Consider the following 26,738-nt stretch of genomic DNA (forward strand, 5'->3'; position numbering starts at 1 on the left):
GATGTTTTAAATGTCTCTTTGTTTTCCACTTCATCTCTCTGGAAGGTACACTGGATTATCTGGATAGCGTTGTACAAATAAATGTGTCTTGACTTGACTACAGAGAAGTATAGACTGGGTGTGTAGAAGGGTATAAACTGAGCCTTCAGCTGAGCTGGGCTGTCACTGAGATGAGTAAATCTGCTGGGATTGCGGCTAAGCTGACCTGAACAAAATGTGCTTGATTTTAGTTTCATCGTGCATCGATGAAACTAATTGCTAGATTTAAGTTTTCCATAACCCTTCAATGTGACAGAGACCATTAATTGGTAAGTAAAAAAGAAAAAGAAAACTCTACAACTGAGTCCTTCATTTTGGGGGCTTACAGAGATACGAAATGTATTGGAAGGAAACCATCCGAGAAATTTAAAGGGAGAGAGGTGTTTCATGGAAGCAAGGAGATCATTGGTTAGTCTCCAGGCAATACAAACAGTGAAGTAAAAATACAAAGATGTTGAAATAGTATTTGGTGCATTTAGTAATGCTATCATTTTGTTACATGGTACATGTTACTGTTTGTATACCTTACAGAAACTGCACCCTATAAGCCTAAACCTCTCCCTCTGTCCTGCAGCTATCAGCATCATCGACACATTGCCTGACGGAGCGGGTGCGACCTCTCACTTGCAGGAACAGTGCAAATTACTCTCCTTCTATGTAGGTCAGCTCTTCTCTCACCTCAGTCTGAGGAAATAGAGATATCATGGAGAGGTGATTCACATTAACGATCGTCTCTCTGAAGTACGTGTACACATCCAGGCCACAGGCCACAGCTCTCGCAGAACATAAACCAAATCAGATGTTTTTAATATGTAATTTTATAATTTGTATCCTTTGTTTCTAGGGCCATCGAAATAAAGTCCATGACCACGAGCGGAACAAATAAAATGTGAAACGTAAACTATTGAACTCGGTGGAGAGGGATTTTGTGTGCACCTGATTGCCAGACGATAGGAGTGACTGAGCACAGACACAATAGGTGTGTGTTTGTGTGTGTTTCTGAGATGTGTTAAAACCATTTCTTCAAAGATTCCTCACTGCCATACTGATGCTGTGATGTGGGGCCCTAATCCCATTTTAGACATCATTTAGTTTCTGGAGTCTGTGAAGCGCTGCTCTTCAAAGCCAGGGATGCAAGTGAATTCTTGGAATGAGTGACAACAATGTTGGCGCTCTTAAGCTCCTTTTCGCTTCCTTTGACTTTGGACTGCCATTCCTAGAATTTGAACTTCACTGATATTAACTTTTAATGTTTTTCTGTAGGAGGAGACACTTTCTCTAAAGTCCCCCTGCAGATTTTCTGGTTTGTCTTTTGGGTTAGGAGTTGTTGGGATCAAGGCGTGAGCAAGCAGGCAATATCAGTGTTTGAAGTGGCGAAGAGAACATTTTACTCAGTGGCAGTTGTACCATGATATCCATAGTTTTCAAAAGGAATAACAAAAACTGTTTACAAATGGTATGTGCTCGAGATTGCTTTCTTTTCTTGAAAAAATAAAACAAAACCCAGCTTTTAAAAATCTGTTTTTTGATCCTTTTAAAATCTTAAGTCAGACACATAAGATGGTAAAAACGCTGCACAAATATAGTGCTTTTAAACCTTAGATAAGTTTGACAAAGAGTTTCAAAATGAGTCGTCCCACTGGGAGGTATTTGACCTGCAGTGGGAAGTGGCTCAAGGTTCATCGGTTTGCCCAAGGACAATCAGGCAGGCAGGAGGGGGGGGGAATCAAACCGCCCCCCCCTGTAATTAATGGTCAAATCAATCAAACAAAAATAAAGTTTCTTACTATACTGTTGGTGGTACAGCCTGTCACTCTATGGCACTGCCATTTGTGCTTGCTCATTTGTACTCTAATTTGTACCTTACAAAGACTAGTTTTGAATATCTGGTCAGAGATGTTACATTATACCTTAATATAGCGGTAAACAATCATCTTTTGATAGGGTGCTTGTACAGCATAGTCTGGTTGTAAGGACAACTAACAGCTTTATCCACCTCACATCTGGATCTACAGCCAACCTAGAGTCACCAATTAACTTAACAAGCATGCGTTTGGACTGCGAGACAGAATTAGCTGAAGGAAACAGAGCAGTGCTAATGTCTGCAGCACCCTGTGGTCCATAAAAAAGAAAGACAGAGAATATAACTTGTTTTTCATTCGACTTAGATTTTACAGGTTTACTGAACACAGAGACCATCTCCTGTTTTACACCTCAAAATGGAAGAAATTGTCTAAACATGTAGAAATTACTAACTGGGCATAGATCCAATAATTACCAATAAATACCTGTAGGAAGGAACTGGGATGAAAACACATATAGTTACAGTTTTATATACAACTATTTCTGTGAAAAACGAGCTCTTTCAGCTTCAAATTATTTAGCAAAGCCACGGAACACAGTTGTGTTTTATCTTCTTGCAGTACTAATAATATCCATAAAGAAGGCAGTTTCTCATGGTAACCAGAGAGCCTCTTATCATTTTTCTAAGTTATGTATGAAACGCTGAAAACCCCTGCACAGAAGTAATAATTCCTTCGAAAGGTTTATTTATTTATTTTGCTGTGATTATAGGTGGAGTAGCAGAGCCATTCTGCATCTCTGCTGCACCTAATTAGAGTAGCAAACATCCGTGCCAATGTTATTGCTCTGCTAAGAGGTATTTCAAAGGGTCAGCAGCAAAAACACATTTTCTCTTATAGCTCCAGTGTACTGTATGTGACCATGAAGTGTAATTTCAATTTTCTATGTTGATAGTTGGACCTTTGGAGAAATTGTACTGTTCAAATTCCTTCACCTTCATTGAATTGCACCACATACTAGCAAAGCATATAAAACCAACATTATGTGCATGATTGGATACCAGTGAAAAAGGTCAATGTGTTCCTTTGGGATCTGGGTAAATTGACCCTTTAAGAATGACCCTTTCAAGACGAATGTCAGTTATTGTGGCTTCATATTGATTTCAGACCTTTCAAGTCATAGTTTTCCTTTTAAAGAGGTGTAAATAGTTTTCTGTGCTTTTGTAGAACCACAAAAAACCTGCACGTTTGGGTCATGTGACTGTGCATTGGGCAATAATCATATAACTGCAAACTGCTGGACCTGAATTTAAAAAAAGGTAGGGAGGATATAAGGAAAAAAATGCAGCTGCATCACATGTCCCATTTCTGTTTCCCCACTTCAGTTTCCATATTTAATATAAATACGATATTTTGTAAAGGCTTAACCTTTGGGCTAGATAGAACATTTTTCCATGTACTATCTAACAAATATTTCCCCCATAGCATCTTAGAGCTATCCATAAAATCTTTGTACCATGTTGAGAATTTAAAATATCACTTGTTGCACAACATGCATGCATCATAATAGACCTACCACTGTGTCCAGCTAAGCTGAAGTGGATAATGGGGCTATTTAAAAAAACATTTTAAGAGGTATGAAAGGTTTTCAGCAACATCACACTCCTCATACACATCAGGTCCACTAAGCTGAATATCACTTCATCTTTTAATAAAACACACACACACACACACACACACACACACACACACACACACACACACACACACGCACAGGTGTTTTTGTGGCTCTGGTTCTCTTTGCCTGCTTTATCTATATACAGAAAGACTGAAGCACAACACTAATGCACTTTGTTCCTCTTGATAAATAAATTCTCCTGCAGTGACTCATGGCGAGCAAACATATTAAGACCAACCTTGACTGAAGTGTGCAGATGCACATGTTTTCTTTGGTTATTGCTCCTGTGAAGCTCAGTGAAAGAAAGGAGGGCTTTCACTACATTAGTTTCGAGGCAGTGTCTGTATTGATTTTCCCATAGGACATGAGAGATGAGAAACTGGGCCTAATTGGAGTTTCATACCAGAGACTCTTGATGAGTTATTCCTTTTCAGACACTTCACCACAATCCATATGTTTCATATTTGAGTGTTTTTTTTTTTTGCTCATATTGAAACAAGTATGCATCAGACACCTGACCAAAATCTGTTTGCTAAAGGAAATGTCTGCAGGAGCTTTTTAGCACTGATGGCATTTTTATGCACATCTACATGCTTCACCCACTTTACGCATGCTTTCAATTTATTTCTCTTGATTGTCACTGGATGCATTTTGTTGTTTTTTGTGCCGTTTCCCTCAAGGCGCTGCTCTGCTGTCATTTAACAGAAACTGTTCCCATAGCACTTACGTCTTAGTTTGTCAGTTTGACATTTATTGTTCTTGGTTGTTTTCTTCTCTTTCCTTTAATTTGCTTTGAAGTCAGAATATTTTGCCCTATGAATATTTGTTTGTCTCTCACAGCTGTTTTTGTCAAATAATTTCTTATTAAAACTGCATTAAACTAAATGAATGTCCTTATAAGACAAACATTTTCTTGTCATTTAATTGGTAGCCTCTTAGTGTCATTGTTCCGGCTATTTTAACAACATAATAAAAATCTAATTAAAAACAAATAACTAAAAAAAAAAGAGCTAAGTTCCAATAGGCAGTTAGGCCCCATAGTTTTTGAATAGATTGCCTAATTTCCTATTGTGGCTTTTTTGATCCCTGTCACTTTTCAGTCTCCACTGCAGGATGCCTGCACCTGCATATGGATGGGGGAACCAGGAGAGGCCTGTACAGTAGCCACGGGATGAGCACTGTAGAGTCAAAGCTGATAACCAACTATCACCTCCGTCACACACAGCTGGGTGAGAGACCCTCGGAGACAAAGTCATCTGCAGGCATCTGTTAATGATCCTTCAGCAAGTCCACCTACTGAAACCTTCTATGACTTTTGCTTCTCTTTTATAGATCCTGTTGGCCAAATGCGCTCTTTGTAGCATCTTTGCTCCAGCTGAACTAAACTGTGACTTTGAGCTTTCAGGGAGGGCAAAACTGGGTGTGTAACAAATGACTGAATATTTCATTTTTATTATTACTTTTTAAAATTTTTTTAAAATAATTTCTGGATGCTGAAATTAACATTTTATCAATCACCCTGGCTCACAAAAAAATAACTTATTGCCTTTCCATCCTCTTAATGAGCGCGTTTCCACACTCGATGTCCAACGCTGCTGCCCGGTGAGAGAGCCACAATGTCAAAGAAAATCTTGTGGGTATCTCTGTAACATCTGACAGTGGCAGTATTTGATGCTTTTGAATGAGAAAATGCTGAAAATATGTTTACCAATTATTTTTAAAATTGTATGACTTTTGTTATTATTACATTTACTATAGTAGACTCGTTTTTCTACTTTTAATGGTGTAGAAAAAAGGGTCTACTATAGCACTATTTTGCACTTTGGTTGAGATATAGCATTAAAAGCTCAGCACTTTTCACATCCAACTCACATCCAGATTCAGCTCGTTCATAAGTGAAACTAAAGACATTTTTATCCCTTCACTGATGAGCACTGACATTCCTGAGATGATACACTCCTACTTAATGACAATATAAATGGTCACATGCCCTCACTGAAGTGATTTGTTTTATCACTCTTTTTCTCTGAGCTTCATAAATCCTACAACCTGTCAGCATTTTGGATAAATAAGTATGTTAAGCACTGAGGGGAAAAGAAATTGACGTATATAAAGAAGAAGAAAAACACCTTCAATCAACATTCAGCCTTTTTTTTTTTCATTTTAATTATCCTGGCACCAAAACAATAATGAGCTGTGAGGATACTTTGCATATCAATTTTCGGCAGTTATCACAAATAATGGGGATGATGTGCAGCCCTGATCGCCCTGACAGAGTGTGTTGTCAATCTGATTTGGCATGGTGCAGATCGGTGGGGTGAAACGGTTTTTGATAAAGTCCCAGTGGAGGAGCTGATTGGATCTCCTGGAAAACTGGGCGTTAGTTTGGCATCATTCTCGGTTAATGTGTCTGAGGAAGTCTTGAAAGCCATTAAGCTGTAACAGTATTACCATTCACCCAGACGAGGGGAGGCTGTACTGCTCCTGCCAGATGACTGCAGGAGTCTTTTTAGTGGCACATATGGCCATCGGTGCTGGGCTGGTCAATCAGAGAGCCACATTTGGGGGACAAAAGTCTCCTTTCACACTTGGACAGCTACCGGCTGCAAAAAGTCTAAATTCAATTACAGAGATAGCATCTGAAAACACAGACACACAAAACCGAGCTCGTCCACACTCAGCTGCATGCGCAAGCATGTATACATGCAGACACACACATACATACAGATGAAAGGCAACGAAATGGCCACAAATCCTTCCACTCCAGACAGGAATGAATTTCCAGCTCGGAACTTGTTGAGGAGAGACACTAATCATCACGTAGATAAAGGCTTGTTTGCTCCTGATAAGGGGAGCGACTGCGACACATGTCCCATAAATTGAGATTTGTCCGATTTGCCTTTGGGTTGTAAGGAAACGGTTGGCTGAAGGGCCACGATATCTAAGCGATACCTGACTTCATTGCTAAAGGACTATACTCTTAGAGAGGGGGGCACAGACTGGACTCTGGCTTTCAATGTGTGACTGTACATCCTTTAAAATATCAAAATCTCCAATTCCAAAACAGTCACATGTATGAAATGTACAAGAGCATAAATCCCCCTCTACTAGTGACAGACAGAACATAACCTAGGACAAAGCAAAAATCCCTCCACTCACATCGATGACGGTCCACTGCTCCACAACGATGGCATCGTACGCCGGGGTGGCCGCGTTCGGCTCACCTTCGCTCGCCTCCTGGAAGATGAAGACACTTTCCACTGACTTAGGCAGCAAATCTAAAGAGAAGGGGAAAAAAGTAAAGCCATGAAAAGAGTATTTACTGGATGGAGCGTGTCTGTCTTGTCTCTTCTCCGTCAGGGCCTCCAGGCCAGCGGAAATGGAATGATATCAGCCAGACACATTCACACACAACCCTTTATTACATAGCCAGTGGTCCTAGCCATTTGTATGAGCATTAGGCACTTATGCATTATGCAAGGAGACAGTGCTGAAGAAAGGAGCAGGTATTCCCCTTCTGGGACGTTAAAAAAGAAGATGAAACGTTACGAGGATCCAGAGCCTGCTGGTCTTAATGCTTGACGGTTAAACAGAGGCTAATTATAGCTAAAATAGGATTAAAAACTAGATGTACTTGGTGTCCAGAGGACTGAGAAACGCTGCTTTAAGAAAGGTGGACAGATTTTAGCGATGGCAAAATGTAGCAACCAATTTAATGAAGCCGGGTGTTAAGGTACAAAGCATAAATCCTTTTGCTAAGCCTGCATTATTCACCTTAAAAAGACTTAAACTGAATGAATCACATAGAGACACTGACATTGATGCTTTAGGCCACTTTTCAGATTGTGTGCTCCTGACCAAATAGATTTTCCAAGCTTCTCTTCTGTTGGAGGCTAACAATTGCAGGATTGGCATCTGAGAAAGAAACACCACTCTGGCCCCCATGAGCCAGGACCCCTCTCCACCCAACGTCTCTTGTTATTCACTTGATGCACATGCACATTACATCCAGGCGCACATACACACACAGACAAAACACGAGCCTCGTGGTCCAGTCTTCCCAGCAGGCCTGAGAGCTTTCTCATTACTCTCACACCATTTACACACTAATACAGTTTGCTGGGGCCCAGGCACCAATACGAGACACTCCACATTTCATTACTGGGCCCTAATAATAGGGGGATGAGAGGTGGCTGGAGAGCCTGTGGAGAAAGGCGGGGACAAGGAGATAGAAAAAGAAGAAGGAAGTAAGCAAGACACAGGGAGAGATAGAGTGGAGAATGACATTCTCTTTTATTTCCACCACCCTCAAAACCCATTCTGGACCCATGCATGCACAATTGAAGACATCTTTCAAATGCAGACGTGGTCAGTGTTAACCCCCTCCTGCCACTTTGCCTTTGCTCTTCCTCTGTTCCCTCCATCATCCCCCTTCTTTCCCCATTCCTGCACTTTATTTAATTCTTTGGCCCGTCCTGCTTGGCATATTACTGCAAAGAAACCTTTCTGGAAGGTGTAACACACTACGGACTGATGTCGGTTCTCTGCAAATGCAACAGGGATCATTCAGGTGAGATCGACAGGGTTTCTGTCTCGTTGCTCTACAGGGAGCAGCCTGTCTCTGGTGATAATGCAAACAGACTCTTGGCAGAGGAGAGAAAGAGAGCGAGAACCAGGGAAGTGGAAGAGAAGGAGCTGGTTGCTGGGGGCGTTGAGTCCATCAGGGGAATGCGCTGGTTGCGTGCACGAATAAACATTATCTTGTGCCTATTGACTGAGAGCTGAGCTGAGCAGCCAGCGGGCCGACTGAGAATAAGTTGTTTACACTTGCAAAAAACCACAGTGCAGCCTCAGTAAAATTGTTCTCCATCCCCTTGTGACTCACACACTCAAGGTCGTGGGGCGAGACATGCAAATACAGCTGCACTAAAAACAGAGAGAGACAGTGTTGGGGCTAAAAGACAAAGAAGCAAATGGCAGGGGAGAGTCAGATAGCTGGAGTGGCAAGGTGACAGCGAGTGAAACGCACCAGCCGATACCAGCATCCAAATGATACAGGAGAGGATCAACAGCAGGCACCTAGTGGGTGTAGACAGTGCTGACACACACAGACTGAAACTTAAAGTGCTGAGTGTTTAGTGTTTGCCTGCACAGGTGTTTGTATGTAGATGCGAGGTCCTCGCCTGCATCAAGTCACTTCGGAAGCTGCTTGTTCCTAATATTCATCGACATGTACACAAACCTGCTCTTGTGGATTGATTTCAGACACACGATGATTAAATCAAGCAAACAGTGGAACAGAAAGCACTCTGGATGTTTTTCCAATAAACTCATGTGCATCACTGCTGCAAACACAAAAAGGAGTTACTATCTAGAAAACAACAGGGTGAGACGTATAAGGTCATAACCTGAAATTAACAGACTCATTAAAGGTTTTGTTTGTTATATTAAAAAAAATGTTCTAACCCTACGTTCCATTTATCATTTGTTTCCATACAATTCAATATGCACACTAAACAGAAGACTAGAAATAGGCCTGAGTTTTGTAGTCTATCACATCTGTTAGACATCAGATTTTATTTCTTTTTGGCAGAAGGCATTCTTTTGTTTCATGTGCAAGCCGTTTCAACCGTTGTGGTTCACTGGGACTCTGAGTGGAGCGGAACCATAGTTGACTCCAACTCTATGTCCCCTTTGGACAAATCCACATGTTTGTCCACGCCAACGTATCCTAACGTCTTCATTTTTCAACTGATGATGGATACACTTTAAAAAGAAGTAAATTAATTAATATTTGTGTATTTTTGTATCAGTCTATCAAGACATAGTTGGTTAAATTAGTAGTTAAACATATTAGTAATATAAAGACAGTTTTCACTGTGGTAGCAGAGCAATGTAACTTGTGTCAATTTTTCAGGTGGAAAATGATAAAAAGTGGAAAACATTTTACATCAGGGTGTTGATGACATTTTATCTGTTTGCTTGCTGCTTCTGATCAGTTAGTGTACAGTGAATTTTCAGAGGCACAAACCAATGATGTGGTTCTGAGAGTCTCTGTAGCCTTGACTGCTTTTTTTTCGCTCCTACATATAGCTATTCCTTATAGAATAGAATAGCCTTTATTGTCATTGTACAGAGTACAACGAAATTGGAGTGCCACTCCCTTGGTGCAAGATTCAATAGTAAATATAAATGTAAAATATAAAAAGTACAATAAAACAATCGCAAGTACTCAAACAATAGTAAGTACGATATATACAGGATAGCAGCATTAATATAATGACAGTATGAATAGCAGCATAATATAATGGCAGTGAAGAAGAAGCTATCCCTGAATCTGTTTGTCCTGGTTTTATGTGACCTGTACCGTCGGCCTGACGGTAATAGGTAAAACAGTTGATTGCTGAGGTGAGAGTGGTCCTTGATGATATTGCCAGCTCTGCTGAGGTACCGAGAGTTTGCAGTGACCTCCAGGCTGGGCAGAGAGCAGCCAGTGATCTTCTGGGCTGTGTTGGTGACCCTCTGCAGTACTTTCCTGTCCGCAGCTGAACACCCTGCATACCATGTTGTTATGCCGTACGTTATGATGAACAAGTTTAATGCAACTCCTTTAAAAATCTACTCTTCAATCAAACCAGTGTGTGTGATAGTGAATCCTTGTGTGAAGCATGAGCCATCTGAGTGCATTCGTATTTGGTCTCATGCCCAAAGACACTGAAGTGCTCCCAAATGTGTGAATCCGTTTCCTCGCTGGAACTCTGAGATTTTCTGTCAAAACCTACATACAGTTACATGAAACTGTATTGAAATACATGCATGTATCCTGTGCCAACACACCCACAAACACCAATTCTTTTTCTTTTCTGAGTTTCTTTCACAGTTTGATTAAAAAAAGAAACTTATTGGAATTTCATCTTCACTGCCTCTCACTTTCTCTGTCTCTCTCCCTTTTTTCTGCCTCTGTTGACTGCTTTTTTTTCTCGCCCCTACATATAGCTATTCCTAGATGTGGTGTTTCTTAGCTGACTCAATTATAAACTGTAAACAGCTAAAATGTTGCATAATTTATGATCTGTTGACAACAAAGCAACTATTTGGAACAGGTCGAACAAGTGAATGAATAGCTGAGATGTTAATTGAGCTGTAGGAGTTGTCTAAGACATATTGGTGGACATGTTTGTAGTTTACAATGGTGGCTGTAGCTCAGGAGGTAGCGCAGGTCATCTACTAATTAGGCTGGTTGTTCGATCGCTGACTGCTCCACTCCAGCATGCCCAGACGCTGAACTCCAAGCCTCTGATGTGTTCGTGTGAATGTTAGATAGAAAAGCACTTAGGAGTAGAACAGTAGTGCTGGTGTGTATTGTGGAACCAGCCCGTTTACAAACAGCTGAATTGTATCTCTGACTCCAAATGTATTTATTAATACATTTAATCTAGTTGCTATTATTACATTAAAAATTCATATTGTGAATATTTAACCTTTCTCAGCGCTATTAGCCAAACCAGTGAATGTGAGTGAGCCCACTTTACTGCTGGCGAGCTGGAAAGTGACCATGCCCCAGGTCATGTCTGCTGACATGATTTAAACATGCATGCCAGGTGCCGCCTCAGAGAGCTGGAGACAAACCGCTGACAGCTTATCCATATTTCAAACAGGACGAGTGGACATTCGCAGCGAGGGACAACTGGAGAAAGGGATTTCAGTGTCTAATGCGTGCGGATTGGATGTGGCTCTTCCCCATAGAGCCAGATGCATGACAGCTGGCAGGTCTGCACCTTTGGGTTACCAGGCAGACTTCAGCTGGTGAGGAGGGAACAGAGGGTGGGCAGCTTAGTGACTGGAATGCCATAGAGTGTCGGATACATGGGTCACAACTACATATGGGTAAGAATACAACAACTTTATTTATACAATAATGTGTATTTTATATGAAATATGAATTTGTGATCGGTAATATCATCCCTTCGTTTCCATCTTTTGCTATGCTAATAAAGCCAAATGGGAGTTATTCAGAGACTCTGTAAATGCTCTTTTGGACCCAGCTAAAGAGAAATTCTGAAAGTGGCCATTTTTCTTTTCTGACAGCTGTGGAATGGATTGATTCTCCATCCTTTTGGGAATTACATGCGTGAAAACAGGCAATTATGCAACTGCATTTTTGTGACTAAAGCTGATGTGGGAGACAGCATTTCTCACAGAAACCACCGTAAACATCAGCAACATTTGTGCTTCCTCACTACTGTCAGACTATTTGTTACCTGTGTGCCTGCTGTGATATTGACACATACAAAAGGATAATCCATCAAGTCATTTTAGACACTTGCAGGTCATGATGAACAAGTTTAATGCAACTCCTTTAAAAATCTACTCTTCAATCAAACCAGTCTGTGTGATAGTGAATCCTTGTGTGAAGCATGAGCCATCTGAGTGCATTCGTATTTGGTCTCATGCCCAAAGACACTGAAGTGCTCCCAAATGTGTGAATCTGAGATTTTCTGTCAAAACCTACATACAGTTAAATGAAACTGTATTGAAATACATGCATGTATCCTGTGCCAACACACCCACAAACACCAGTTCTTTTTCTTTTCTGAGTTTCTTTCACAGTTTGATTAAAAAAAGAAACTTATTGGAATTTCATCTTCACTGCCTCTCACTTTCTCTGTCTCTCTCCCTTTTTTCTGCCTCTGTTGGCTTTGCCCAAATTTAGAAAGCAGTAAAGGTTGACTGTCATGCATATGAATAGCTCAATGTCTCACAACCGGGTGACAAATCCTCATTGTGGCTCTAGAGATAGCTTAAGCTATACAAGTAACAAAAGCAAACTCCTCGTCAACACCATTACTGTCATTTCTTTAGTAAACAAACTCAGCCCCCCCCACCTTGGTTCCAGCTGGGAGGTAGTGCAAATTTGTATGCTGTGTTTATGCATGCGTTTGTGCAGATATAGGCTTATGTGTGTTTCTGTTTGCAGCAAGCTCCCCAGTGTGAATGAATCTTTAATGCACGTCATAAGATTGGAGCTGTATGCAGCTTAGAATCTGTAAATTTAATACAGCTATAATATATCCGACCTTGTGATCAGGCGAGGTCTCCACAAACACTGCTGCCACACCGGCCAGCACTTTCACCAGCTGAGCGATTCATTGATGCACACACATACACATGCGTATGCAAACAATGCCACTTAATGCTTTCTCATCCGGCTTCACCATGGAAACCCTTCTTTAGAAGTAGCATGGGGACACAGTGCGCATCCCTTTGGACCGACCTGACTGTCAAGGTAACATAGCACTTAGAACACAAGACCTGAAGAAACATGATTTATAAAGTCCGTCTCAACAATCAGTGAAACAGGTTGGTTAACATGCTCAACGTCAAACCTGTACTTTTATAAGTATACACGGGTTTATTGCTCCATGCAAAAAGCAGAAGGTCTTTGAACTACAAAACAGAGAAACCACATTAATGGTACTGATTAATTGTTAAACACGTGTTCACGTTGATTACATGAAATATACTAAAAGTACCTCAAAGTACCCAACGAGCCAATCAAAAGCCAATGATATTTCCTCACCCATGTATGGGTGACAATGGTCAAAAAGATGAGGGTCATTTTTTTGGCATTACTTGGTCTATATGCATGCTGTCAATACAAAGTAGTTAAAGTGTACTAATAGAAGTACAGAACTGGAACACAATGATAGACAAAAATGAGAAATACTGGGAATTTCTATGATTACTGGTTACTGACCAGTAATCTAACCTGATTACTGGTTTTCCACCAGCGTTTGACAGATGGTTTCATCTGTGCCAGGCTTACTAAATAATCATTTAATATATAATCTGATAAACACTCTAGAAACCTTTGTATAATGTTGACTCCTGGCCAGTCTCATTGTCCATAACTCCTTATTTCACCATAATTTAGTTTTGCTCTTTTGGGAGCTGATGATAAATACTTGTTATGCATGGTTTTCTTGGTATGGGTCATTACTCCAAGCACAGCTGTGTTTTACTGAAAAAATATCAAAATGAAATTCACGTTGTACTTTCAAAAATGTCAACTTGTCATTTATAATCTGCTGTGGATTACACAGCATTACCACTGCTCTGAAGTTTCCAATCAGGCACATTTGTGAGATTTTAAGCTGATGCTCTGAGCATTTTTCCCCCAGGGTAAAAAATGCCACGCTCTTCCTGCCTTCAGGCTATTTGCCTGTAAGCACGGCAGATGCTCTTCAGTTGCCAGAGCTTGAATTTGTAACTTTGTAACAATCCCAATCTCATTTTATTCAGGCTATTTTGTAAGGAGCTGTCTGAGTTATAGATTTTCTGAAAGAAAGGACTTATCTGTCTAACACAAACAGACTTTGGAACTAATTTGGGAATATCCAATTTGAATGATGTATTTTTATATTGTGGTGGCATAAAGACCTCACAAAATATAACTGCACACTGTATGCGAATTATTAGGGACTTGCTCTCCCCACACGCGTAAAGCAGGGGTCAAAAGCTCCCTGTCAATTAATATACACATCACAAGGGGAACAAAAATAACCTAAGTATAATGAACCCGTGGCTGTTTAAAGCCTTTCTTCTGGCAGTGCTTATAAATAAGGGTTCTGTGTCAAATGTTAATGGACATGCATAATCACACAGCTGCTGAAAAAATCCTGGGGGGAAAACTTTGTCATTAGCAGGTCATTTTTCTGTTGGCTGCAAATCAATTCATGTTATGAATAATAACAAACAGGTAGAGAGGATGAAAACAAGGCATCTTGTGAAGAAACTTTCCAGAATGATAGCTGTGGGATTACTCTGTTTTCTTAATTGAATCAATGAATTTACTTCAAATGCAAACACAACTGCCAGCAGCTTTGATTAACAAATGATTTATATTAATATGTAGATTAATTACAGGATCACTTCCTGAATAACAGTAGGTTAGCGTTTGACTTCATGCTAAAACCACAAATTTACTATAAGATATTATGAACCTTACTTGGTTGAAACAGATAAAGGCTATAAGCTTTCACTACAACGTCTCTGAAAGCTAACTTGAAAATATTGTAAGAACGTTATGCATGCTAGCTGCTCTTCATGCAGTTGTGCCAACTGCATGCTAACATCAGTATGGTAACGTGCTCAGTGTCACTATTCTAAAGCCCCGTCAACAAGTGAGACCCATTGCACATGTGCACATCACTTTGTAGCTGAAAGCTGGTTACTAGATATGGCAGGTTCTGGCTGCATGGATAACTCGCTATGTATTTAGCAATATTCTTCATTTCTATTAGTCCTTTCAATCGCACGCCTTAAAGTTGAGGTGAGTTTAACCCAGTGCCTGCCAGCTTAATGTCACTAACGGTCACTTATGTCACTGCTGATATTTTAAGGTCTCTGGCAGTTACAGCACTACTAGCTTCAGTTCTGTGTGAACAAACTATAGCTGAGTAGTTTTCAGTATTTATAAAATTACCAAGTGAAGTTAAAAAATGTCACAAGTCTAGCTTATATGTTGCCTTAATAGTGCTAAAAAACAGGTAAAAACATCCACCGATCCAGGTGAGACATTACTATAAAAATAAGATTTCAACATCAAGGAAAACACAGGGCATAAACAAATCATCAGGATTCTAACTATAAACTCTATATACAATATGCCCACAACTAGCTCGACACTGCCACTGGACATTTTTTAAGCCTAAAGCAGAGCTAGGGAGTTGTCAGCTACTACTAGCTCTTCTTAGCTTGGTTACTCTGATATGTGATGTGAATTTAGAGTTAAAAAAAATACTGACTTAAAATAAAATGTGTGTACAAGAAAAACTCATCAACTGCTTTGAGTATATTTCAGAATAAATGAACCCTGAACAAGTTATGAAAACATCCACTTGTCACTCAAATGATCTCCCTCCATATATATAATTTATATATCCAGGTAGAAGTCTCATTGAGACTGAAAATCGCTTTTTCAAGAGCGACCTGACCAAGAGGGCTGCAGTTTTACTTATGCATGGCCTCCTCCACCACCTGTGCAGCAACCAATGCCTGACTTTGTGCACCTTGCGCTTCATTTCTGCTGTAAAGGTGAGTATATTAACATGTGAGTCTATTGGGGATCCCTTGCAATAGATGCAGCCTCAAATGACCATTAGAGACCCATGTGGGAACAGCTCTTAATGAGACTCAGTGTCTCATTTACAAGAGAGATCAACTGTACAAATAAAGGTTAAGTAAAAAAATGAAAAATGAAATAAAAAACTTGATTCCATATTTCAACCCTGGATGTCGTTCCCTGATTCAGTGAGACATTTTATAATGAAGCTAATACAAACTAAGCCAGCTCAGTATCATTAAAGTAATAAAAGATGTAGAATTCAAAGCGGCACAACAAAATTAAAGTGAAAAAAAAAAAACAGGGCAAAAGGTCAGTCTTAAAAAAATAGAATAATTATACTCATTAGACACACATGACAACCTAGCCGCTCTGTCTCGAGGCTGTAAATAAGGCTGTCACTGTCACTATATCCTCCCATCCAACCACATATCTGTCAGTCCGTCTCCTTTATTGTATTGCTGTCAAACATTTACACGTTGTTAATGAGGTTGAGATGGTCCCCTGCAACACGTAGACTGTCTCGTTCTGAATTCAGAAACTCTTTTCAAAGAAGTTGCTAAATATGGAGACGGCAGGAATGGATACCAATTCTAAAGCCCTAAGCTGCACGGCTGTTTGATGTAATTAGCTGCTAACAACAAACGGGTGCTGCTTTGATGTCATACTGCCAGCTGCTCTCAAGAGACCAAAATCCAAAAAGTACAGCATTCACCTCTATAAAGTTGTCTGTTTTCCAAAGTGGTTGAGCATAAGCTGTGAGGCAGTGAAGGTAGAGCGCGCAGCTGATATGCTTTCTATCCTAACGAGTAAATTCACTGTTCAAGAGATGCATATCTTAGCAGCACGAGAAAAACGCAAAATATGTTAGAGGACCCTAACAGGCAGAAAACATTGAATCATAATAATACACTTCATTACTCCATTCTCAGGACATAAAATATGCAAGGAGGCACTAATTTGTTATCAGGTTAATTATCTGTGTTTCAGAGTTACTGAGGCGTTCACTTTCCCAGATTAATGAATTATGACTCTTATTTACTCTGGCTGGCTTTTTTCTCCAGTGTCAGAGTAAAGCACAGAGCCGCTGGGGTCTGATGGAAGAGGAAAACCCAAACAGGAAATAGTTTAGAAGAGGATACCAGCTTCGTGACTTACATCTTCCAAATGTATGAAGATTATGTCAGAGATATCACACTGATGGAACTGCAGTGATGCAGTGTCTTAATTTACTTCAAGGCCTCTAGCATTTCACAGTGCTGACCAGCAGCTAATGTTAGCCATACGATGTATCTCATCTTCATTCATGTGTAGAAAAAGTATTTCAAAGAGTTCAATGTGTGCTACAATGTGATGCAGAGTTTAAACGTTGAGATTTTTTCTAATATTATGATAGAACGAGGAAAATAAGCATAATTTCAGCTAGTTTTCTGATTTAGTCTTTGGGCGAAGGATCTGTTACCAAAACTCTGGTCACTTAAAAACAGATTCTACAAAATCATGTAGAATGCTTACAATGCCAATGTTAAACACGTATAATCAAGCTCAACATCCTAGTGTGTTTGCTAGTGTTTCACCCAGCTACCGTTTCCCTGTGTTTTATAGATAATCTCAACTGTAATTAATTTAACTCATTATTCAAGTCAATTTTTCTGCAAAAACTCTTGCCAACTACTTGTTGAGTAGTAGTTATGGGCTATGGAGAACAGCTGCTAGCATCTGCAGCAGTCTGCTAGCAACCAAAGCAACCTAGGGCAAACCAACCATGTGGGGGGCTTTTAGAGCAACACCCTCTTTTCAACCAATTTCACCTAGCAACCAGCCAGCAACCTCCAGCAACCACTTGAGGAATGGTTGGGGAATGCACAGTTTTCCCTACTGGTTATCTTACTGGTTGCCTTAAGATATAATTTCTAATGTGATTAAGAGCACAACTTTTTTTTCTGATAATCCAAATTGTTTGCGTCATAAGTCAATAGTTCTTTGTATTGTCGTACCATTCACTCATATACTTTTCACAATACAGTATATCATTGTGCAGTACACTGAGCTAACTTGGTGGAAGGTGACTGGAATAATAAGACTGGCAAAGACAGTTGTGTTGCTTGTGTCATAGAGAGGACAGAAAAATGGCATAAAATAGGTAAAAGCTGCGCAAAAAGACTTCAGAATTGTCTGTGAACTCATTATGAGTATAGCCAGTGATCTTTTATCAAACGTTTATAAAAAATAATAATAATCCTTAATTGGGGTCAGAATTTCAAACACAATAGTGATTTCTTCTGCAGTTGTCACATAGCGTCTATGTGAAGTTTCCATCCTACAGGATTGCACCACTTCTTGACACAGAAGGAGAAAAAGTACAAGAGCAATTTACTAGTGTTAATCAAATATAATTTCATTGCTTTCTGGAAGAAAATAAATGTTAGCTAATGCATAATTAATGCCATACAGGGCAAGGTGCATCATTACCTGTCACAGTCTTTTCATTTTATAGAGGTTGAAGTGAACTGAGCTTCTGCCTGACATTCACATTTTTACTGGCAATACAGTGAAAGGAAAAGGGGTAATTTGGGAAACTTTTTTATATTTAATAACTGTAATAGCTTTGAGCATGCCAGTGGAAGAATTATTCTGCTGAAGCCAAGAAGCCAAGCAACGATAAAGACTCTTTTGATATTTAAGGGAATATGAATGCATTATTCAAGTGTTTTTACATTTCAAACCTATCATTCTGCTTGTGTGTATGTGGCGTTTACCCAAAATCACAGTGTGTGGAACAAAAATAAAACCCACACTGAATATTTTCTCCAAAAATAATTTTTCTTAGGAAGCATGTATATGCTGCAGGAACAGCGAGTCAAGCCTGCTTACCATTCATGTTGCCCAGGTGGAAATATCCATCGACCAGCGAGGCTCCGTTGTTGAAGTGCTGGGTCATGTGATCCAACCAGTTGGCCTCCACCCCTTTGACCCCTTTGTCACAATTTTGAACTCGCAGAGGCACCTTGACAGTGTAGTACTTCACCTGGCCCTCTCGGACCGGTGGGTGGTTGTACAGCGCCAGCAGATCGACCCCTGTTTAGGCAAGACATAAAACAAAACCAGTCACAGTTTTATTGGTTTTAACTCACAAAGGTTTATGACAATACAGATGTAGCCTTTATGGAAGCCCCAGAATTTACTGTATTATTACTGAATCAATGCTGTACATTGGCTGCAATCCAAAATGTAGTTTGGCACTGTCTGTAGGAGGACTTTCCTTCTCTTCAGCTGCCAGAAGTTATACGAAATATCTGCGTAAATGGCTGCCTGAGAAACAGCCCTGTTTTGTTGCTGTAAAGCAAAGGACTGTCTGCTGTATTCAGCTATAAAAGGATGTAGAAATGAAGCATTTCTTCTCAATCTTTAATGACTACTTTGGAAAATTTCTATTTCCTGAGACTTTTCAAAACTAAAAAAAAACAGTTAAAATAAATTGGAAGTACATTTATTTCCTATGAGAACAACTATCAAGGAAACTCTGCCAATGTGTGGACAGTCAACAAGCTTCTTGGCCAAGAAAAGCTGGCTCCAGTGTTCATGGTCACCAGCCATCAAAGGCAAATAACAATTTGTGTGCTTTCATGTTTTTCAGCAAGTTTATTTTCATTTCCTGGGGAAAAAATGTGAGACTGAAAAGATGAAACTTCTCCACATGAAGCTGTCTATTACTAAATAAACCATACAGTAGAGGGGAGGGTTTGCGTTGGTCTTTAAAAAGATAAAATACAAAAGCTGAGCTCAAAAAAATGAGCCAGCACTGATGTGTCACATTGAATCAAAAAGACTTTTCAATAAACATCACCCTGAATCGTCAACAATTAAAATTTTAAGGCCTTTTTTTGGTGCTACTTTTGTTTCAACAAGCCAAGATTATGACCGTAAGCAACAACAAAACTGGAGTGCACATAAAAGTAAAAGTTAAAGTTACATTCATTTTGTGGTGGTCAAGAAGATTTTAAGAATCTGATACATAACTTGTGTGAAAATAGTATTTTTCAGGAAAATGTGCATGTTTCTTTCTGCATTGTTTTGTGTTAGATTTGTGTTGTCCTGCGACCCGGTGTGTAGAATAAATCTGTATGCAAAACACTGTGGTATAAAATGTAAACATTACCATATCTGGAACAAAGGCTCCACCTGACAGGTGCGAAATAGACGAGAAATGAGAAAGTAATACAAGCAGAGATTTATGATGCCCCAAGCTGGACTCACAAATATGCTGGAAATCTTTTCCAAGGATGCTGCTTCTCCAAAAACAAACGTGAGTTGAATCAAAAGCATTTTAAAGCTACAATTTATCCTCCTCTTCTTTTTAATGTTTTCCAAAAGTGATGTAACTCTGCTGATGCAGAACTTAAAAGGGAGCGTTTCATTGTAACCAAGTTAATTCATAGTATAACCTTGAATAATGCATTAAAAGCGCTGCAGCTAGCTGTTGTTTACATCAAGCAGAAATATGCATAATGCAGTGGGCCTCTGGAGAGAGAAACAGGCTTGGAAATTTGCCCACAGTACGTATGTCACTGCTCCTTGCTCATATCATACTAAATCAAAGTGTAAAGAGCCTTATTTGTTGTGATGTGCGTGAGTGAAATATTTGCTCTGCTTAGCTTTGAAAAAAACACAGAACATGAGATGTGAGCGGGGGTTCGAATCGGGCCGAAAGCATTTCAAATCTAGCCTGGTAACATTTTCCCCTTTCTTTCCAATGCAAATATCACGCTGTCATTCCCCAAGTGAACCAGATGGATGAGCAGAATGTGCAGCAGTGCCACCCACCCAGCCACACACGCACTTGGGGTGGGATGATGGCGGTAGGGGGGAGTCATGGCTCAGTTGCTTTGGTTCTTCTGTCTGTCCATCCGTCCGACAGACACCCAGGAAGAATGAATAATTTATAACCATTTCTTGTCTGGCTCCTCTGACTGATCTGACAGCTGGCCACCAAATTCTCTAAATCTTGTCATTTGTCACTCCTGAGAAAAGTCAAATCAGCAGCAGTGCACTCACACACCCTCCCCTCATGTTACCCGTGCTACAACGAGGACAATATGGCAAAGAAATCTTGGACAACATGTGACCACAAAGTGACTTCCCATTCAGCACACCTCTGATTTGCCAAAACAACACAATTTCTTAGTGTGAATGGTTTTGTGGAGGGCTGCATGGGATTAACTGCTTTACAGTTTATGTGCACGAGCCTGAGATGGTGCATCACTGTAGTTTGACCCATCAATTCTTTCTGTATCTCTGTGAGCTTCGGGCAGGCCATGAAGATTTGAAAAATTGAATGAATGAAAAATTCTGTCATATAACTTAGTGATTTAAAATCGCTTTGGGTTACTGCTCTAAATTTTTGTAACCGCAGCATAATTAGATAACTAACATTAAAACCATATTCAACACAGATTACTTCATTTCTGTTGATGGCAGTGTTGTAGAAAGTAGTTACATGTGTCATTTATAACAGCTTGACATAATATAAGAGCCAGTCTGTCTGTCTCACAGTATTAGTCATTTTCTGTGTAATAACTGTTTTTTTTTAAATGCATTATAGTTTATTACTGTCTAAGTATGCTACAATTATGGCTTCAAGGCTACCATAATTCAGGCAGAATGGTAGGGACCTCATTTTCTGAGCCTCTAAGAGTCTTTTTAAGCAGTGCTCTATTCAGTGGAAATACACAAAAACCACACAGAATTAAGAGCCTTGCCTATTTAGCAGGACACGGCAGGGAATAATGTACCAGAATATAACATAAGAACACTGACTTCAGATGTCCATCATGGTGGATGACAGTAGCTCAAACTGGAATCCAGGCTTTCATCTGGGATTCTTGAGTTTTTCAGAAACTATTATGTGGAGACACGTGGCAGTTACACCCATGACAAAGCATTCGAAGCATCATTGTTGCATGAGGCTTTTACTTTTAGTTATAGTTAGTTATATTGCTACAGTGCATCATAAAGATTGTGAATATGGCTGATTTTTGGACCAGCCGGATTGCACTAGGCAAATTTTATTTTAAATGCCAGTCAGAAACGTATAATTTCTGACTGGAAAACCAAGGAGTTGGTGGTGGATTTCCAGAGACGCATACCCACACTGTTCTCAATGTCAGCGTGGTGAACATCCAGGGAGTGGACATTGAGATAGTGGACTCAACACTGATGCTCTTTACAGGAAGGGTCAGAGCAGACTCTACCTGCTGAGGCGGCAGAGGTCATTTGGAGTCCAGGGAGCGCTTTTAAAGACCTTCTATGACTCTGTGGTGGCATCTGTCATTTTTTACAGTGTTGTTTGTTGGAGCAGCAGTTTATCGGCAGCTGAGAGGAAGAGGTTGGATAAACTCATCAGGAAGGCCAGCTCTGTTCTGGGATGCACCCTGGACCCAGTGCATGGTGGTGGGAGACAGAAGGACCAAAATAACATCTCTGGTGGACAGAGTCTCCCACCCCATGCATGTAAATGTTGCTGAACTGCAGATCTCCTTCAGTGGCAGACTGCTGCATCCTCGATGCATGAAGGAGCGTTTCCGCAGGTCCTTCCTTCCTGCAGCTGTCAGACTGTACAATCAAAACTGCTCCCAACAAACATAGATGTTTACATCAGCGCTGTAACTTGGCACTATTTTATCAACCGATTCACACTATAAGCAGGGCTTTCCTCTTATCTGTATTTAATTTTATTTAATTTAATAACGGTACAGTACTCTGTTTTTGGTAACCATTGTCCTTGATGTAAATATGTAAAATTGTGTATGTTTCTGTTCTGTGTCTTGTGTACTGTTTGTTTGTATATGTGTCTTTCTTGCTGCTGTTACACCCAAATTTCCCCTTGTGGGACAATTAAAGGATTATTCTATTCTATTCTATTCTATTCTATAATCATTTACTTGCTTTTGTGGTAGTTACATTGACATACCAGTTACACGACAAGGAAAATAATACACTACACGCACACACACACACACACACACACACACACTCTGTAATCCTCCTTGTGTAAACTGCATGGGAGCAGTTACTTTCTGAAGGAAGAACACAAGGTTAAGCAATCTTTCAAGAAACTAACCAACATCAATCTCTAAAACACATCTCCTGCCAAGTTCCTCCTGAAGCCAGCAGGACCGAGCACTTGTGCTCAGTGGCCTGTAAATGACACACAATAAAAAACAATAGCAGGACTATCATTTGCTTTTTGGATTCAGGCCGAGAACAAGACTTTCAAGCCAGAAAAGTCACCTTATGGGCAAATAAATGCACCTAGTCCATAATTTTTCTTAATGTTTCAGATACATCCTGTGTCACTTTTTTCTGCTGCTGGGCAGTAAAAATGTAATTAATCCCCTAATAAACGATCTCTGAAACACACAGATACAGAGAGCATGACTAAGTCCTTTGAACCTAATCACATGAACGCATTACATCAACAAGCAACAACTAGGCCTTTCAGAATAAAGTTTGTGCAGCTAACTCGACTGTTTTTGTTGCAGCTGACGGGGCCAGCTAAGAAGAAAACAAGCGCATGAATGTGGTTGGGAGTTTGAAAGCATGCTGCTTCAAAGGCTCATCTCATGGCAGCTCTACTGTTCAAATAACGAGGTCGGTGGCAGCGGCACTGGCGTGATCTTAGCAGCGCAGCTTTCCAACTCCGCATGTCATCATTAAATCTGAAAAGCTGGACACTGATCCCATCAGAGCAGAGATAATGCTGATCTCAGTGATGAAAACCGAGCAGCTGAAAGACTCCTTCTGTACGCATTATGAAGATTTCAGACTTGTATGTGTCAGAATTAGAATTTCATGTACACATTTGTAGTTTTATTTAACTTAAGATATCTCAGGCATTTAAACAGCTGACAGCAGATTCCACCGATCAGGGTAAATTTCGGTTAAAAAAATGGCATCCATGTGTTGCTCTCCTATTTTATCTAAAACACAATCACTGTCAGTTTTACAGTATTTATAGGTATTGTCTTTTTTACAACCAGAAAAGTCAGTGGGGGAAGGACATCGAGATTGACTTTGAGCTAAGGTTGTAAAAAGTCATTTTCCTTAAATACTGAAGAACAATAAATACTTAACATTCACCTTTTGTCACCATTGAATTTTAAAGTATGTAAACAAAACAAAACCTTCTTTACCCATCAATGTAAATAAGGCTGCAATTATACTCCAGTGTTGATGTGAATATGGACAGCTACAATTTCTAATCAGTTTGATGTCTGCTTGAAGGACTAATGCACATTTGTTGCCCTGGGAGTTTTGCTTTTATAGATGAGGGAAACTGGAGAGTACACAGATGTTAGCACTGAGCTTTTTGTTCACCCTCTATAACATCTAAATTTATATCATTCAGACCCCAGCAGACCTGCATCTACTTGCAGATTGCGTTAAGTGCTTTCAAATGCACATACATAACCATATCGTACTTTATTGACCAGGATTAATTAGTGCAGGAAAAGATAACTTAAAAAAATAACTGTTGAATTCAAAAGTTACTTTCAGAAGCCACAGTTGTCATTCAGCTGTTGCCATCATGATACGCTTTCCATTTGCTCTTCCACTAAACCATTTCAGTCTTCAAACTTACAGGCTCAGTTTCTATCCAGAGCTTTGGTCTGAGGGAGGGTGTTCCTCTTTCAATCATAATCCACAGACGTTTGCCATCTTCACTGCCAACACTTGCACAGCGTTCACCCCGAGATCTGAGGATTAGCATGGACAAGCCAGCACAAGCAGAGACTCTTGGGCCTCCTCAGCAGACTGGGCATTAGTAAAGAGCGACAAGGGAGCTTGGCAGGCTCCCCTAACACCCCGGCTGGCTGCTACGCCGGCGCTGCTGGCGTTGCCGCAGAGATTCAGGGCGATGGAGGTGGGGATAGAGAGAGAGCTGTGAAGCTGAGGGAGGTAGAGGACGAGGCAGTGGGGGATTATCTCACTGCAAAATGCACTACATGGAGGCCCAGATGGACCAGTGGGCTGTGGTTTGCTGCGATGCCAAGTGTGTGTTACCGCAAACACATATAGATAAAAATACATGCAGACAAAAGCAAAATCTTCCATATCAATGAGTGCATTTATTATTCAACACTTCTTATTAGGTGCTTTGAACCTAAACATGCTGCATACTGTGCATACTGAAATGCAGTATATGCATTAACACTCCCACTGGGACGTGTGTCTAATGCACAGTTTGCACATTGCGCCGACACATATCACAAATAGGTTCTGTGGAGGGATGAGAGACTGTAGGGGGTGATAGCGGTGGGTGTCTCCATCTGTTAATCTGAAATGCTCAAATAAAGCCGAAACTATAAATGTCTGTGCTGATTTCAACATACAGGAAAGGGGGAGCTCATAGGTGTAGCTGTGCTTTGCTCACTTTCTGGAAAGACATCAGTCGAGTCATGAAATGTGCACCTCCCAGAACTTCAGAACTCCACTTCATCGGTTAAGCATGAGTGTGAATTCGTAAACAAGATGACTCCTTTTTGTGTAACAGATAGAGAGGATTGCATCCCAAGGCAGCACACTGTTGTGTAACATTGAGGCAATCACAAGAAATGACACCTCCGCAGTTGCCAAGTGTTTCAGGAGGGATGTACGACACAATGCTATTCTTCAGTTAAACAGCCAAAAGGTAGATAAAATCAAAACATGAAGCCATACAGACATGTAGACAGATAATAGCCTAAGACTAGAAACTGTGTGACAAAAGAAGCTTCGGTTTAGTCGGTCCCAGTGACAGCAGGATTTAGCCCGTAACTAATGTGGCAGAGCTGGTTATCAATTATAGTTTGATTAAAGGAGACCTAGTATGCTTTCATGTGTTTTCTGTCATTTACATACTGTTACAGTGGTGGATGCTCATATTAAACAAGATCAAAGATGCAATTGAGTCTCAAATGTGTTTGAAAGCAGCAGCTGTCCAGAGGAAGGCTGGCTTAAAGAGAGGGGTAAGGGAACTTAAATGGCTTGTTTCAGAGAGAGGATGAGCCATTTACTCAAGTGACTTTACATTTTGAGTGTCTTCAATTGTCAATAAGAATGTTTTTTAATCACTTGTCTAGCTAAATGCTTAAAACAAAAAACTAGAGAATTTGAATTGAGGACAACAATAATGTAGATTATTTTGAAATGTTAATCATGCACAGCTACTCTAGTAAATTCCCAAGTATATAGGGCCAGAAATTAGATGTGAACAGGAATAAACACGAACCCGCAAAGTACGTGTTTTTAGCCAATTACTGGGAAGTGATAAACGCTTCAATATCATTCATCCAGCATTTGCAATATGAAATGAGTCATAGTGAAGTAGCCCGGGTTATATCAACATAGTAGCAGCTACGGCGTTTCACAGTTTGAAGTTTTGACCTTTAATTATCTTAATTATCATTCCCTCATTAGGCTTTTCTGTGTAATTTGTAGGGATAGCTGTGCGGTGGGTCTCGTGTCATTTGGACTTAAGAGTCTTGTCAAGTGTGAAAGCTTTGTGAAGTTTTGAAATTTTGACCTTTAATTATTGTTCCCCCAGTGGACCAATTAGTCCTATTTAGTTAAAGGGGTCTATTCACACAACAAAACTGTTTATTTATTCAACTGACTAAAATGATGTGCAGCTGTGCTGAAGCTTTTTGTTTTATATGCCAGGACTTTGTGAGTATTACATTTTTAAAAATGCCTATCACCTCTTTTTAGAAAAGATAGTTGTATCCTCATTACTCAAGAAAACTCTTGAAACTTTATGTGTGATTTTTGGATATAAAGTTGTTATTACAGATATATTTTGTTTAAAATAGGGCTACTGATTTGCCGGTAACATTTTTGTGAGCCAGTCGCCTCTGTAGTCTGTTAATCTGAGTTGTGTCAGTGCTGTCGGGCTTGAAGATAACATGTTGACCTCCTGATGGAGGAGAACCTTTAGAACTGGTTCTAATCAATAGGTCTTTTGTGTTCTCCTTGATGATTGAGTGCAGTGATACTACTTCCATAAAGTGGTACTCATGTGTCCCTGCTTTCCCAAAGTGTTCTCATCATGTAGTGA

At 40.1% G+C, this 26,738-nt stretch overlaps 1 protein-coding gene across 3 annotated transcripts in view; it reads right to left on the reverse strand.

Annotated features, from left to right (window-relative positions):
• rftn1b (raftlin, lipid raft linker 1b) overlaps positions 1 to 26,738 on the reverse strand; it is a 132,969-nt gene that overhangs the window by 21,183 nt on the left and 85,048 nt on the right. For all 3 annotated transcript variants that reach the window (XM_082552166.1, XM_082552168.1, XM_082552167.1), the window contains 2 exons: positions 18,518 to 18,721; positions 6,679 to 6,797 (listed from right to left, as the gene is read on the reverse strand). In XM_082552166.1, the coding sequence (XP_082408292.1) occupies positions 6,679 to 6,797; positions 18,518 to 18,721 (323 nt within the window). The remainder of the gene's footprint in view (positions 1 to 6,678; positions 6,798 to 18,517; positions 18,722 to 26,738) is intronic.

The sequence above is a fragment of the Aulonocara stuartgranti genome (assembly GCF_965226115.1).
Source record: "Aulonocara stuartgranti genome assembly, chromosome: 11".
NCBI lineage: Eukaryota > Metazoa > Chordata > Actinopteri > Cichliformes > Cichlidae > Aulonocara > Aulonocara stuartgranti.